General features: G+C 42.1%; 2 protein-coding genes across 7 annotated transcripts in view; one reads left to right on the forward strand and one right to left on the reverse strand.

Moving 5' to 3' along the window:
* Positions 1 to 15,856, reverse strand: part of LOC308285914 (coagulation factor XIII B chain-like) — a 263,356-nt gene that overhangs the window by 83,009 nt on the left and 164,491 nt on the right. The gene's annotated exons all lie outside the window — the stretch shown is intronic.
* Positions 1 to 15,856, forward strand: part of LOC308285792 (uncharacterized protein) — a 116,925-nt gene that overhangs the window by 3,645 nt on the left and 97,424 nt on the right. For all 6 annotated transcript variants that reach the window (XR_013962083.1, XM_080726670.1, XM_080726671.1 and 3 more), the window contains exons 3-8: positions 4,840 to 4,879; positions 5,560 to 5,669; positions 5,893 to 6,026; positions 8,963 to 9,074; positions 10,928 to 11,128; positions 12,553 to 12,777. Coding sequence is in view for 5 of the 6 variants with exons in the window: in XM_080726670.1 (XP_080582796.1) it covers positions 4,840 to 4,879; positions 5,560 to 5,669; positions 5,893 to 6,026; positions 8,963 to 9,074; positions 10,928 to 11,128; positions 12,553 to 12,777 (822 nt within the window). In the remaining variant the exon portion in view is untranslated. The remainder of the gene's footprint in view (positions 1 to 4,839; positions 4,880 to 5,559; positions 5,670 to 5,892; positions 6,027 to 8,962; positions 9,075 to 10,927; positions 11,129 to 12,552; positions 12,778 to 15,856) is intronic.

The following is a 15,856-nucleotide window of genomic DNA, read 5'->3' on the forward strand; positions in this document are numbered from 1 at the left end:
GTTAACTACTATGTCACTCCCATTTTCTGAGCCTGGAATAGGTGTTAAAATGAGAATTCTTTGAAGGGCATTTTCTCTCCTTTGCTGTTTCTGGATCAACACGTTTCAATTGATCAAATCTTCTTCAAATATTGTCCAATTTCAATGAATGATACATCATATGAAAGCTTACATTCTGTACTTTCATAAAATGTAAAAAATAGAAAAATGACCATGACCCCGTTGTGTCTGAAAACGCCACGAGCGGTCACATAGAAAAGAAAAAAAAAAACTACCTACCCATCCTTCCCATGAGGAAATAAAATAAAATTCCTCGCTACCCATCATGCCCACAAAAAAATAAAAAATAAAATAAAACAAATTCCCTATCTACTCAGCCCTAAAATGACAGCCAACCGGAAACCAAGTTTTTTTTTTTTTAGGCCTTATCAGGAAACGTGTTCTTGCATTTTGCAGGTATTCTCTAACTCTTGAACCATAGTAAAAAACCTTACCTTTGATTACTTGGGTCATGACGCATCTCCCCTAGTCTCGCGTAGCCAGAAAACTATTCCACAATCTCTGAATGCTACCGGTATATAGAGTCTGGAGCTACACCTCCTGAACGGCGAGTAATGGAAGCTGGCATTTCCGTTCACGAAAACATATTTTAAAATGGAAATTCATTTCTGCTAAGCAGAAAGCTAAATATGCTTAGATGATTTTTATTTATATTAGGATAAATGTGCAAAATGTAAAAAATGAAACGGAAGTGGGGAGGAGGCTTCACTTCTGCTTTAACCGGTACTCATCATAAGACCCCCTACACCGGAGCAAGTGCAAATCGCGGGAGTCAATCGTCTGGCCACGCAAGACTACATCTCCTCATATTAGTCGGGGGCGTTAGGGAGATAACATCGCCATTTCGGGCTATATTAGTCTAAAAGCGCCAAATTCTCCCTGTATGGGTCTATTAGCCGTGGAGAGGCGCATTTTAAACGGCAGAGTAGGAGGTTAGATATAGATAGATAGATACCTTTATTATCCCAAGGGGAAATTCAGTTGTCCAGTTGTAGCATAGCAGTATACAGTATTTACAAAGTTACAGAGAAGTAAGAAAAAAGATAGATAAGAGAGAAAAAAAGCAGTAACAGTACCAATAAAGAGAAGGTGCATCAATAGAGGGGACGAATAATATATAAGTATACATAAAGTGTCTTACAAAAAGAGACCTTAACAGTCAATGCTAGTTAGTGCAACAAGTATCTCACTGACATTGTTAAACAAAGCAGAATACTCAGAAACTACCAACACAACCTAATAGTGCAAAGTCAATCAATCAAAACTTTATTACAGCCGAAGCCAAAGGTAGACAAACAAACAGTTAAAAAACAATATAAATTCGTTAAGACAATAAAGATCTAAAAAGAACAAATAAAAACATCTATAAAAGACACTCATACCAATGTTTCCACATATGTGAGCGATATCTTACAGAGCTGTACTTCGGATTGATCAACATGTTAATCACCTCATTATGAGACCCATCAAGTCTACTTTTAAAGCTATACATCAGGTCAAAAATCAGTGCGAAAAAACAAACAAACAAAAAAAGCAGCTCAGAGAAGAAGAAACTAGGGAGCGTGTCACCGCAAGACGCACATGAGCACTCTCCCTGGAAGGTCCTTAGGGGTCAAAGTCAATACAGCAATAGTTCCGTCAGTCTAGGTTAGGAAGAAAGTCCTTTGTCACAGCAGCAGGATGTTAGCTTGTAGATTTGTTCTTTTTAAGCATGAAGTTATGAAGTACAGTAGGTGCAGGTCTGGTCTGGGATCTGAGTTTGACACAGTTCTGTGTTCTGTGATTTTCCCCCATTTAGAATTTTCTTCATAACACACTTTTTGCCCTTCCTCCTATTATGTTCTTCAAATCTTACACAAATCGGTGCACCTGATCTCTGGTCCTATGTGATAAACATGTTTAAGCAGAATGTTGATTGTCCATACCGTTCGTCTGTAAAAGGCTTCTAAATTAGTCGGAAGGGCAAAAAAATCACAAACAGCTGTTTCTCTCCAAGCTGTGTCTTGAAGTGTCCCACATGAGCACATGTCTAAAACACGTTTTTTAGACGTCTAACCTTAGACTAGATGTCGATAAGATGTCTAGTAGACGTGTGTCTGTCTACATACCTTGCGAAAGTATTCACCCCCCTTCAGTTTTTTTTCACATTTTGTTATGTTATAGCCGTATTCAAGAAAATTATAAAATTACCCTTTATCTCAGAATTCGACACACAATGGTGCATAATGACAACACGAAAAAGGTATTTTAGAAAGGTTTAGAACTGTGTTAAAAATATAAATTACAGAATCACATGTGCATAAGTAGCCTATTCAGCACCTCTGGCAGCAATTAGAGCCTCAATTCTTTGTGACTAATGGCCCATTTTAAGTTTTAACAGAGTCAAACTTCTGGAAGTTTTTTCAAAAACGACGGCAATTTTGAAATTCACACCATGTGAAAACGGCCACTTATTTTGTGTGCCGGAAGTTTTGGCTTCCGAAATGTTACGTTTTGTTTTTGCTGAAAGTACCGGGATAATACAAATTTCCCTGCAGTGAAAACGCATACCGTGATTTTTGAGGTGCGTGCAAGGAGCCATGAACAGTTAAAGCATTGTATTTGGGATTGAAAGCTTCAGCTTCCATAAGGGGATTACTTATTAGGCTAGAATCCATATTGCATTCAAATGTAAGCCAAACACAGAAGACAAAAGTATTTCTTTCTCCAATCTCCAGCCTATATATACGGCCGCGGTGCTGAGAAATGCAAGCTTGCTAGATCAATTCATGGTTCAAACTTGTATTCTATAGCCTATTTTTAATTAAGCTCTGGTCTTTCATGCCGCCACAATGGTTTAGTGAAAACAATGTATTTTACGGCAATGAGGGCATGTGAAAACACCCAAAAAACTAAACTCCCGGCAAGTTGCTAATTATTATGCGAATTATTTTGCAGGAAAAATTCCGGAACTGCAATGAAAAAATGCCTTATGATGCTACAATTTGGCACACCTATTTTGGGTCAGTTTCTCCCATTCTTCTTTTCAGATCTTCTCAAGCTGCATCAGGTTGCTTCGGTGCACAGCCATTTTCGTATTTCTCCAGAGATCGGGGTCCGGGTGGGCCTTCTCCAGAAATGGGGGTCCGGGTGGGCAACTCCAGGACATTCACAGACTTGTCCTGAAGCCACTCCTTTGTTATCTTGTCTGTGTGTTTACCCTGCTTGAACCTCTGCCTCAGTCTGAGGTCCAGTGCACTCTGGATTAGGTTTTCATCATGAATGTCTCTGTAATTTGCTGCATTAATTTTTCACTTGATCCTGACTAGTCCCACAGTTTCGGCTGTTGAAAAATATCCCTATAGCATGATGCTGCGACCACTAGATTTCCTGTAGGGATGGTGTTGGCCATGTGATGAGCGGTGCCTGCTTACACTTGGATTTCAGAACAAAGAGATCAATCTTTGTTTCAACAGACCAGATCATTTTCTAGGTTACTTTTTGCAAACTCCAAATGGGCTGTCATGTGCCTTTTGCTGAGGACTGGCTTCCATCTGGCTACTCTACAATGAAGATCTGATTGGTGAGTGCAGCAGTGATGGTTGTCCTTCTGGAAGGTTCTACCATCTCCACAGAGGAACACTGGAGCACTGTCAGAGTGACCATGGGTTCTTGGTCACCTCCCTGACCAAGACCCATCTACCCCAATTGCTCAGTTTGGCCAGGACCGTTTTTTGGTAACTTTCCCCAGATCTGTGCCGGCCCTACAATCCTGTCTCAAAGATCTACAGACAAATCCTTTGACTTCATGCCATGGCTTGGTTTGTGCTCCGACATGTTACATGTGGGACCTGATAAGAGACACGTGTGTGCCTTTCTAAATGAACTAAAATTACATTTACCATAGGCTGACTCTAATCAAGTTATAGCAACATCTCAAAGCAAAGGGGGTGAATACTTATTATGCACATGTAATTTTGTTTTCCTTTTTTAAATACATTTACAAAACATCTAAAAATAAGTTTTTTTATTTTGTCATTAGGCCTATGGGGTATGGGGAATGTTGAGTAACATTTTGAATAAGGCTGTAACATAACAAATTGTGAAAAAAGGGAAGGGGGTGAATACTTTCGTAAGGCACTGTTAGACGTCTAATCTAGGGTTTCCCAAAGGGAAGGGAATTCATCAATATCACCTCACTATGCTTGGTAAAACAGACAGATTTACATTGTACTTGATGAGTTCTTTAACCATCTACGGCCAACTCTCTTCAACAAAAATATCAGATCTACAAGCTCCCGTTGTAACGCTTTGGGAGCTTGTAGATCTGATATGTTTGGTGAACCTTCCGGCCAAGAATAGCTGGGGTTCAAGTAGTTAAACGTCAAGTATAAAGTTATTTTCAGTCAGTTCTGATGGAAACTGATATTTCTCTGTGAAATAGCGTACCGTATCTCAGGTGGAAAGATGTGCATATTATCCGTAATATGATGTAAGTTTCAAAGAATTAACATGGCTGACGTGGAAGTTATTTACAGGGGGGGTGCGCGCACGTGAGTGTAATACCACACGTCACGTTTCCAGTGGTCCCTCTCGTTTCTTGTGCCTCTCTCCTCCTCTCCTATTTCCTATCTCCTATGTCCTTATTTCTCCCCTCTGCCTCTCTCTCCTTTCATCCAATTCCCTTGTTCTTTCAGTTACCTGCTGATCCCTTTATTGTAATGACCCCCCTGATCGCTCTCTCTCTCTCTCTCTCTCTCTCTCTCTCTCTCTCTCTCTCTCTCTCTCTCTCTCTTTCAGTGATTCAGAACAGCGCAGAGAAGAAGGAGACGTGTGCAAGGTTTGAATGACATCACCTATTGACATTTTGCCATTAACTTGTTTCTTGAAGTGCCTATGACACAGCCCGAAATGATCATGTATGATAGGTTACAGTAAGTCGCGTGATCTCTCTGAAAACAGTTTGAAACAGCTCCTTGGGAAATCTCGCCTTTTCTACGTGTCATTACTTCGACTACTGGAGGGTACCAGCGTCGGCAGGTTAGCTACTGACCCGCGTCGGGTTTCTGGGGTTATGGTTGGGGTTAGGTTTAGGCATAGAGGTTAACATCGATACGAACCCCACCTCCTCCAGCTCCCCGAAGTCAAGTCTCCCCCCTGAGAGCACAAATTTTGGCATACCATCTATAATTGGTCTAACACTGGTCTAGAAATGAAAGTTTTTTAGACGTCTAAACTTAGAATAGATGTCTATTATACTTCTAATCAACGTCTAGTCTAAGTTTAGAGGGGAAGAGAATGTACAGTTAAGTATAGCAAATTAAAGGGGAAGTGAATGTACAAAACCGTAAATTAATTTGATTGGCTTATTTCACATACAATGACATCATCAAAATATTAGCAATGTCCCCCCCCCCTTTAAATGTCAGCAGCCATTTAAGTTTTATTCATTTGTTCTTTCATTCACTCATATTTATTGGTCTTTCCGTCCTCCATGTCTTTGTTTCTGAATGGCTCCAGGTTCCAACAGCAGTGTTCCCAGAATGCAATGTGCACCGACTACGCCACAGGCCTCTGTTGTCACTGTCAACCTGGTTTCTATGGCAACGGAAGACACTGCCTACCTGATGGTCAGAGCACACACACACACACACACACACACACACACACACACACACACACACACACACACACACACACACACACACTCCCAACTAAGATTTTATTATTATTACCCTTATTATTATTACCCTTATTATTATTACCCATTATTATGTTTACAAGGCAACATAAAACATAAAACTTCCAATGTTCTTATGGTTTGGTGAGTGTAACGTTGTCTGCTTTCTCCAGGTGCTCCGCAGCGTGTAAGCGGCAAGGTGATGGGAACAGTGTCCGTAGGTGTGATTCCCGTGGAACTGAACAACCTTGTCCTCCGTGCCTACATCATGGTGGGAGATGGACGGGCAATCATGGCCATCGGCAAGGTACAAAGCCATCAGCTATGTCTCTATATTTTCCCCTGTGCAACTTGTATCAACTCTATCCATATGGGATTTGATTCCCGAGCCCGCCTGACCTTTGCTGCATATTGCATATCATTTCCTGATTCTCTCTCCCTGTTTCCTGCCCCCCCCCCCCCCCCCCCCCTCACTCTGGACTATCAATAAAGGCAGAAAAAGCTCAGAATTGGGGTTTTAATAATTATTAATCAATGTCTTGACAAATGTTGACAGATCTTCTGTTATGGAGGTCATTGGCACAACATCTGTTCAAGTGGGGGTCCGTGTATAGGCCTATTTTTGACACGAAAATGTTTGAGAACCACTGGCTTAACCACGCGTGTGCAATCCTTTTACTTTGAAAATAATGAATGTGTAAGTGGTTCTCAAAGTGGGTCCAGGGACCCTCTGGGCGGTTTGCACCAACACAGATTAAGCCTTAACCTGGTTTAAATCGAGATTTATCTTTTAATCCAGTTGCACCAAACCTTAAACCTAGTTTTCATTAATCAGGTTTAGTTTTAAACCATCCTTTTAATCTTGGTTTTAGTTTTCACTGTAAACCTGGATTCATCTTAATCCTGTTGCACCACTACTTTAAACTTTGATTTAAATATCAGTAAGGGATTCATTTTAAACCTGCAGGAGAGGTGGTTTAAATGTAAACATGCCATTGACATGAATGGGGGTTCCCTCCTGTGAGAAGTCTCCCTCCTATCCCCAGCTGGCAGCGTCCACCAGGCTTGCGAGTTGCGACTGCACACTGCAGGTATTTCATCATCGATTCCCACAGAACTCGTTCAGCTGCGTCCAGCAGGCTTGCATTACACTGCGGACATTTCATCATTGATTCCCACAGAATCATCCAGCTAAAGCTCTGTTTTTCGTGGTTTGTAAAGTTTGTTTGAATCCGTGCCGTGCACGCCGCCGCCGCGACATGTTCTCTGCTTGTTTGGGAAACCAGGAATGAGCACCGTATAGAGCATCGCAGTGAGGTGTCAGAAGTAAACTGCCCATTCATTGATTTCATTATCCGCCATACTTCTTCTTCTTTCGTGTATCTTGCGATTACCTCGTAAATAGCTACTGCCCCCTGTCTGCCTGGCCGATTATTGCACTTCAGCAGAACTCCGTGAGTGAGTGTCTTTCTTTTACAAATATGATGCACTATTTTAAAGATGACGATAAGAGCGTCCACAGAGATGAAAATCACTACATGTCAGGCCATATGCTGGCCTGGATAACTAAACTGAGCGTGATTTAAGGGATACATTTCAGGAAATGTCATTCGCAATGCATTCTGGGAGTGTAGTTTGCGCAATTTTGAAAATAATGATGTACACAGTCTTGTACCCTGCCCTTTTTTTCAGCTTTCTAATTAATCGTTGCGTTCAAAAAATGTTGAATATTATCATGATTCCTCACAAGCCGGGGTGGCTTTGTCAGAGGCTTAAAAGACGTTAAATAAATACTTCATGAAATAAAATGTCTATGGAAGAAATGAATGGGGAAAATGTTTCCAACACCGGAGTGAGGACGGGGTGGGGCTTACACTGCAACGCTCTATAGAGCATCGCAGTGAGGTGTCGGAAGTCCATTTTCCATTCATTTTCACCATAGGGTTTTTCATTATCAGCCACAAAGTCCTAGCAATTCAATGTACACTTACCACTAGGCTGGTGGTTGTAAAATGGTTCTATATGCTCCTGTAGAACCCCCGAGTATTTATGCAATCACTCTAGTTTTAGTAAAAACACGTTTTAATCAAGATCGCACGGAGAAGAACGGCATTTCCCATACTGCTAAACATGTATCCCGTGAAAATCGACGTCTGTGATTGGTCTAGCTTCTTCTTCTTTCACATATCTTGCGGTTACCGCGGAAGTAGCTACTGCCCCCTGTCTTCCCGGCAAATTATTGCACTTCAGCAGAACTCCGTGAGCGATCGTCTTTCTTTTACAAATATGATGCACTATGTCAAGGATGACGATAAGAGCGTCCACAGAGATGACAATCACTACATTTCAGGCCATATGCTGGCCTGGATAACTAAACTGAGCGTGATTTAAGGGGTATATTTCAGGAAACAAGTGTCATTCGCAATGCATTCTGGGAGTGTAGTTTCCGCAATTTTAAAAATAATGATGTACACAATCTTGTACCCAGCCCTTTTTTTCAGCTTTCTAATTAGCTTTGCATTAAAAAAAAATTGAATATTGACATGATTCCTCTCCAGCCGAGGTGGCTTTGTCCAAGGCTTAAAAACGTTTAAATAAATACTTTATGAAATGTCTATGGAAGAAATGAATGCGGAAAACGCTTTCGACACCAGAGTGAGGACGGGGTGGGGCTTCAACTGCGATGCTCTATAGCGAGGGGAGCAGATCTATAACACCACCACACTGCCCCACTACGCACCACGGAGTGACGCGTTGTGAGCTTGTATATCTGTTGTTTTAGCGAGCGTCACCGTCTTATGATATATTTTTTGGCTGCAGGCGCTATTCTTAATATAGGCCTGCCCACATTCTCCCAATACAAGATGGAGGACACTCAAAAACATTGAAACCATGAATTAATCAGAGGTTATAATTTTAATTAAGGGTTTAATCACAGATTTGTTAAGCAATGCTTAAATTTAAGTGGTGCAACACAACTCGAATTAAAATAAATCCAAGATCAACAAATCCTTGATTAACCCTAAACTAAGATTTATTTAATCCCTCTTGGTGCAATCGGCCCTCTGGGTTCCTTAAGGGGTTCCAAATGGACTGTCAGGTCCGTCAGTCTGTCTGCCTTGGGAAAAGCATGGTTTAAGAAGTTACATAAGAAACAATATTATTGACTTCCTCCCCATTCTTTAATTCTGTCATAACCAATTATGTAACCTCCTGACATTCTCCTCACTGCTGATTGGTCAGGTCCCAAATTCAGTGGGCTGGGCTCTGATGCCGGTTGCACCAATAGGAGAGCTGTTCGGCTGGCTGTTTGCCTTGGAGCTACCCAATAGCCAAGCGGGATTCAGGATCACTGGTAAGCAAGCTGTGTGTGTGTGTGTGTGTGTGTGTGTGTGTGTGTGTGTGTGTGTGCGTGCGTGTGCGTGTGCGTGTGTGTGTGTGTTCAGTCTCCCAGCCAGCTGTGTTGTCTCTAGGGATGTGATATGCCCTTACCTCCCCTCTGTAATAGAGTAGGGAAATGTGATGTAATTTACACATCCTACCTGGTTTGCGGTTTTCCTCCCCCATTCTGAATTCCCATAGACCTTTTTCATATCGCGTCATATAAGAACTGTGTTCCAATTATAAACAAATTATCTCAGCGGTTGGACTCATATGGATATGAAGAATCAACTGATGGTGAAAAAACGCTAATGTTACTGTCGCCGAATTAGTTACATTTTCGCTAGAAACAGGCTTTATCACTTATGAGATAGATAGATAGATAGATAGAAAACTTTATTTGGGTGTCACTCCTCAGACTGTACAGTTTTAAAAGCAGACAACATTTCATTTCCTAGTTTGAGGACCACTCACTTGGAGTTGTGAGACACCATAAAAATATAGACAAATAATTAAGACGTACATTAAAGTACATACATATAAACAGTTACATATTTAAAAACGAAAAAATAAAGAAAAAAAACAGACAGTACACAACAAAAATAAAATAGCAAAAATACACATACATAAAGTAAACAAAAACACGTGGTTGGGGCAGCTTATGAACCTATACTTAGAAAAGCTAATCTTCTTTTTAAAATGAGATGGCAGGCTTTGGCACATTCATTTGTGCAGTATTTACCAGCTAAAATTACATTCAATTTATTATAATCATCAAGACCATTAAAAAGTTCTACCTGTTGAGATAATGAAAGGAATAGTTCTGACCGGATATCCTTGTATAGATCACAGTGTAATAGGACATGGGCCTCAGATTCAACTGAACCGGTGTTACATAGTGTACAGAAGCGACTATCTGCTGGGGTATTTGTGTATCTGCCTGTTTCTAGAGCTAAAGGAGCCACTCCACACCTGAACTTTGCAAACGCGCTCCTGTGCTGCCTGGACATAATACTTTGTACATACGATTCAGTTTCAAACCTGTTCTTAAAGAGACAGTAGGTACGCAGTTTATTTCCTTCTGGCTTGTTAATTAGCTGAAGCCACTTCTCCTCATCTGCCAGTGCAACAGCCTGATCAAGGCACTTTATGTCACTTCTCGAAAGAACAGTGTCTGTATTGGCAAGATGAGGTAAGTGCAGCGAGCCAAAGAACATTCTAACAGTATGAGCATAGTTCTTAGTACTTCTGTTCTGGTCCACCCATACAAATACACGTTTACATAATCTGGTATCAGGCATGCTACACATTCTCTGCCAGCTTTTAAAAATACAAGACCACTGATTTTGCCAAGAGTGACTGACTATCATAAACCATACAGAGCCACCTCGCCGACAATATTGCAAAGGCTGTTTGTTTATTTTTGGACCACAATGCTTATATGAGACGATTTAAGATGACCCAATGTTATTCTCCATAGAGAATTACTTCCGTGGAACCACGGGATGAGCGAGTCACGTCATGACTTCACTGTTCTATAGGAAGCAGCTGTATGTATTTGTGTTTGTGTGTGTGTGTGTGTGTGTGTGTGTGTGTGTGTGTGTGTGTGTGTGTGTGTGTGTGTGTGTGTGTGTGTGTGTGTGTGTGTGTGTGTGTGTGTGTGTGTGTGTGTGTGTGCACGCGCGCGTGTGCATGTGCGTGTGTGTGTGTTCATACAGATGTAACCATAGTGTAAATATAAAAGCAACAAGTGACACCACTGACAGACAGGCCAGTGGGATGGAGGGGGTGGATAAAGAGCTAACTATTGTATTGATCTGTCAACAGGTGCAGAGTTCACCCGTCATGTGGAGATGATCTTCCACCCCGGCCTGGAGCGTCTGTCCATCATGCAAACAGGGCGGGGCCTGGACCACCACAACCACCTGACCGTGGACACAGACATCAGCGGCACCGTGCCCTTCCTGCCCCCAGGGGCCGCTGTCACCATGGAGCCCTTCAATGAGACCTACCAGTTTTACCCTTCAGGTAAAAATCCATCTTCTGTATCTGTATCTTCCTCTCTTAGTTAGGTACGATGTTGTAACCCATTTTCAACCCAGTGCCAATTGCCAATAAGCTGTAATCCTGGGCTCTGCTCTCCCTCTGCCAACCTGGGGAAAGCCCTGAACTGAGCTCACGCTTCCTTCTTTGCATGAGGAGTGAACAGACCGCTTCTTATCACCTGACAGGGGGGAGTTTCCCCCGGGTTGGACATAGTGCATGGAAGGAACACGTTATTCCAACCAGTTCCTTAATTCCCCTCCATCAGGTGCCCCGGCTGGCCAGGGGGAGGTATTATAGAGACCAGGATTACTGCATGTTTTTGTGGGGGTGCTTACCCTTGGAAACACGGGGAGAACATGCAACATCGCCAACCCCACCTAGGGTGTGGGCACTGATGACGTGGAGGAGAGAACACGGCCCCAGTGCCCACACACGCGGAAGCGTCCACGCCTGCAGCCATACAGTCTTGGAAAAGTTGCCCATCAACCAAGACAGACGCCCCAGAGCTGAAGGAGGCGTCTACCTTTTTATGTCTATGTAGAGTGCAATATGATTTAAAACATTGAACCACATGTTTGGGACGAGTGGCCACCTGACCTGGGTGGAGACATCTGGGAAATAGGGACAACTGGGCACCTAAATTAGGATTTGTGTGTTTTCTTTTTTTTACTTTACATAGTATGTGATATTGTGAGCCCAATATTGTGTTATTATCATATGTATTGTGGAATTAATTTATCGTGACCCTGCTCCTAATTGGATGCTAGTGATTTAAAAATATATGTAAAATAAAATAAATCAAATCTGAACAGTTCCTTAAAAAAAAAAAAAAAAAAAAACAATGTCGAAGGCTAATTGCCCATGCAGGGCCCGACTTGTTTTGGTTGAGCGGGGAACTCCCATTTTTTGGGAGGATGGGGAACATAGAACCTGGGGAAAATAGGGAGGACCTAGTCAATACCCAGCTTGATTCAGGACCCAAACATGGCACATGCAAGCCAGGATGATCAATTGGGTTGAAACATTACAACGACAATGCAATTCTTTAAAATGTTTAGTCAAATGTTCACTCTCCAAGCAATTTCTCTGTGCTTTTAATCTGAATGTGCTGATAGTCGTATGTTACAGATTGTGTTACATGCATTTGTTTCTGTACGTTTGAGAGCAGGCTTTGGTGTCCTTTGAAAACATTAAGATGCTTTTAGTATGTTTTGACTCTCATCACTTTGGCTTGTTTCATCCCTTCCTTTAGAGTTTAATTTAATGTTAGTTATTGTATAGGTTAATGCGATTGCATGTCAGCAGTCAAACAATTCTCAATTGTTGCAATCTTGGGTAGTTTTTTGTGGGTTATTCCTGAAAAATGCATACTAGTAAAAGCTCTGTCTGTCTTTCTGGCCATCCAGTGGTGACTTCCACCTCGGTGCGTGAGTACTCGGTGGTGTCCGCCGAGCGCGGCTCAGAGTCCTTCTCCTACAAGCTGCAGCAGAACATCACATACAGCGACTGTCGGCACAACCACCGGCAGAGCCCGGAGACCCTGCAGGTCACCGTGGAGAAAGTGTCTGCCATGTATGTCGAGGAGAGCATCCTCCGCTACATCATCACCAACAAGATAGAACCTGTAGGAGGTAACTGGCATGCACATGCACACACACAGCCGTGCACACAGTACACACACAGTCCACTGAACTTTGAAATGAAGCAGAGGAGCATTTAAAACACATCAGTAATGACACTTTCACTCTGGAGATAAATATGGCACAATAGACCGTATGTCAAATCCCGCCCCATTTTGGCCCTGTTACTAGGTTGAACAAATTTACCGTGCAGATTGTTTTTATAGTGGCAGTGAATGGGGGGAGGGGGTATTTTCATTGCCTCATTATTGCTATTTAAAGTACCAAAGGAAAAACATCTAGGTGATATTAATAAAAAGGGAAAACAAAGGTACAGTAGTTATATTGCAAAACAGGGGGTTTCCCCCGAAAATATATGTTTTGATTAGTTTAATCCCGGTTGGACAGAATCACCATGGCAGATTGTTTTTACATTGGAAATGAATGGGGAAAAAAGATTTTTCATAGCCTCATTACAGCTATATAAAGTACCAAAAAAAACACATCTACGTGATATTAATAAAAAGGGAAGACAAAAGTACAGTAGTTACATAGCAAAACAGTAGTTTCCCCCCGAAAATATATGTTTTAATTAGTTTAATCCTCTGGATCAGACAGAGGAGAGAAATAGAAAGAGAAAGCGCAGTGCATCTTGGGTAGGAAAATGACAGCCAGCCTATAGTTCTACTGTGGGGCGGCATAGCTCAGGGGTAGAGAAACAGTTATTAGAGCACGAAGGGTTCCCAAAGGGTTCCCAGTTCGAATCCGGGCTCCCCCTGAGTTAATGTCGAAGGGTCCTTGGGCAAGACTCTGAATCCCACATTGCTCCCGGTGAGTAGGTTGGTACCTTGCATGGTTTCCTCTGCCACCGGTGTATGAATGTGTGCGTGAATGGGTGAATGTAATGCACAATCTCTGTAAAGCGCTTTGGATAAACGCGCTATATAAATGCACCATTTACCATTTACTCACATAATAGGCTGGCTTTCGTAATTCTGCCCATTTAAAATATATGTACCCAATCGAAACTTTTAGTCACATTGATAAGGTCCATGTGAACTAGTTTGTTGAAGCTTATTCATTATAATGATCGAAATCGCTATCAGCTCGCGGCACCGTACTGCACGCTCGCCGTGCCTCGCAGTGCGCACCGTGTTGAAAAGCCTGAAGCAATATTCTCTCATTGCACAACTCCACCCCCGATAGCAAAAAGTGAATGATTTTTTCTGGTTGGCCAGTTAGGGAGTCTCAGGGACCCATCAGAAGGCTGACAAACGGTCTATTCTGACATACAGTACATGTCTTTTCATGTAGTGTGGGTTGCTTCCATTACACTTGTATCATTGTTGTGAAATGATGGGTGGATGGATGGATGAATAGATAGATTGATTATTCTTTTAGTCGTAACAACTTGACCTCATCTATTGTGTAAGGAGGAGAGAGAGGCCAGTGTGGTTGCCATAGGCAACACACTATTGTATTTGTATGTTGTATGTCCAATTAGACACGATTGGTAATTTGTTGTTAACCTTTTACTGATCTCTGACCTCTGATTATATGTAATTTAAAAAAGTCAGGATTCAAGAAGGGAGCTTTCTATTAAACCCATTCATTACAAGTGTGCAAATGGAGAGTATGTGCTTGGACCTCCTCAGAAGCGCTGTCAAGTAGGCCAAAAATGGCATTCGAATATTTGCTTTAAAATCCACCGTTGATTCGAATAAATTCGAATAATTCGAATAAGTAGAAAAATTCGAAGCATTCGCACTTCGGAGCTTCTGAGCTTTTTTTTTTACACGTTATATTCACACCAATACAGCCATTGTTGCCGTTTTCATGGGTCGCGCGCCCCGACGAGCCTATGCATATCAATAGACCTGTATACCCCCCAAACATGAAGCTGTTTATTCTAGACAGTCGCTTCTATCTATGGCGTTGGTAAAAGCAAGAGCAGCATCGCATCGTCGATGCAAAGCGTCACAGCATCACAGCAGCTGTGATGGAAGTTGGAACAGCCACGACATGAAACGAGCAATCATAATCACACCAATGGATTATGTTTTGGTTTGAACCAAATTAGGTAGTCTACAAGAGTAGTGTGACGGAGGGAGTTTTACCGTGACCGTGGCTGCGTGCGGGGAGACTCGGTGAGATAAGAAATCCATGCTTTTTTACATTGCGTTTTCGGTGGAGAAGTCTCGTTGTACAGTCTGCCTTCCCGTCACTAACAAATGAGTCGCCCGTTTCAGCGTGACTCGTTATCATTCTGAATCAATTACATTTACATTGTGTGATTAAACGTGAGCAAGTTTAACTCAGAGGAAAAGCACTGTGTGTGTGGCTGTGTGCACTGTATCTGCGAGGCGGACGGTCAGTGTGTGAAGCCAAAGTTAAACAGCAGCTGGAGGTTTATTCTTCGCTGTATGACGGTGTCGCTAAACATGCACCCTTAATCTACAAGCCCACAACGTATTGGATCAGCGACGCATTGTGGACTTGTAGATCAGCCCACTTTTGAAGCGGCGAATGGAGACTTCTGCCTCGCGAGACCAGCCGCCTTTTAACGTTACATGCGCCCAGAATCCCACAAGAAGTGCGGCAGATTTGTTTTAATTAAATATAAATTCATTCGAAGCTCAATTTTTTACTTTCGAATATTCTTTTATTGTTAACATTCGAATAAATATTCGAATATCGAATATTCTTTCACAGCTCTACTGTCAAGGTACCTACATGTTAAAACAACATGGGAGGGGGGGAGGGGGGGGGTGAAACATCCCAAGTCTGGCCACATTTGTTGAAGTGCGTTTAGTTTTTGTGTCATAAAGGGGGCTTTTAAAGTGACCTAAATGTTTCTCCATCAGATGGTCCTAAGAATGTCCTTTTGGCAGTAAGTCTAAGTCTACCAGGAGATGTTGTCAAAGGAAGCTCAGTCACTTTCACCTGCAGCAGCAGTGTGCCGAACCGCCCCATTAAACCTGTTGTCATAGGACCCGTTTTGACCATCTGTTTGCCTGTGTCCATGTATGCCCATGCCCATATATGAAGATATCTTTATCTGTCTGTCTGCATCCCTTTTATGCCCGTATAT

This window comes from Nannobrachium achirus, assembly GCF_963921795.1.
Source record: "Nannobrachium achirus genome assembly, chromosome: 5".
In the NCBI taxonomy this organism is placed as follows: domain Eukaryota; kingdom Metazoa; phylum Chordata; class Actinopteri; order Myctophiformes; family Myctophidae; genus Nannobrachium; species Nannobrachium achirus.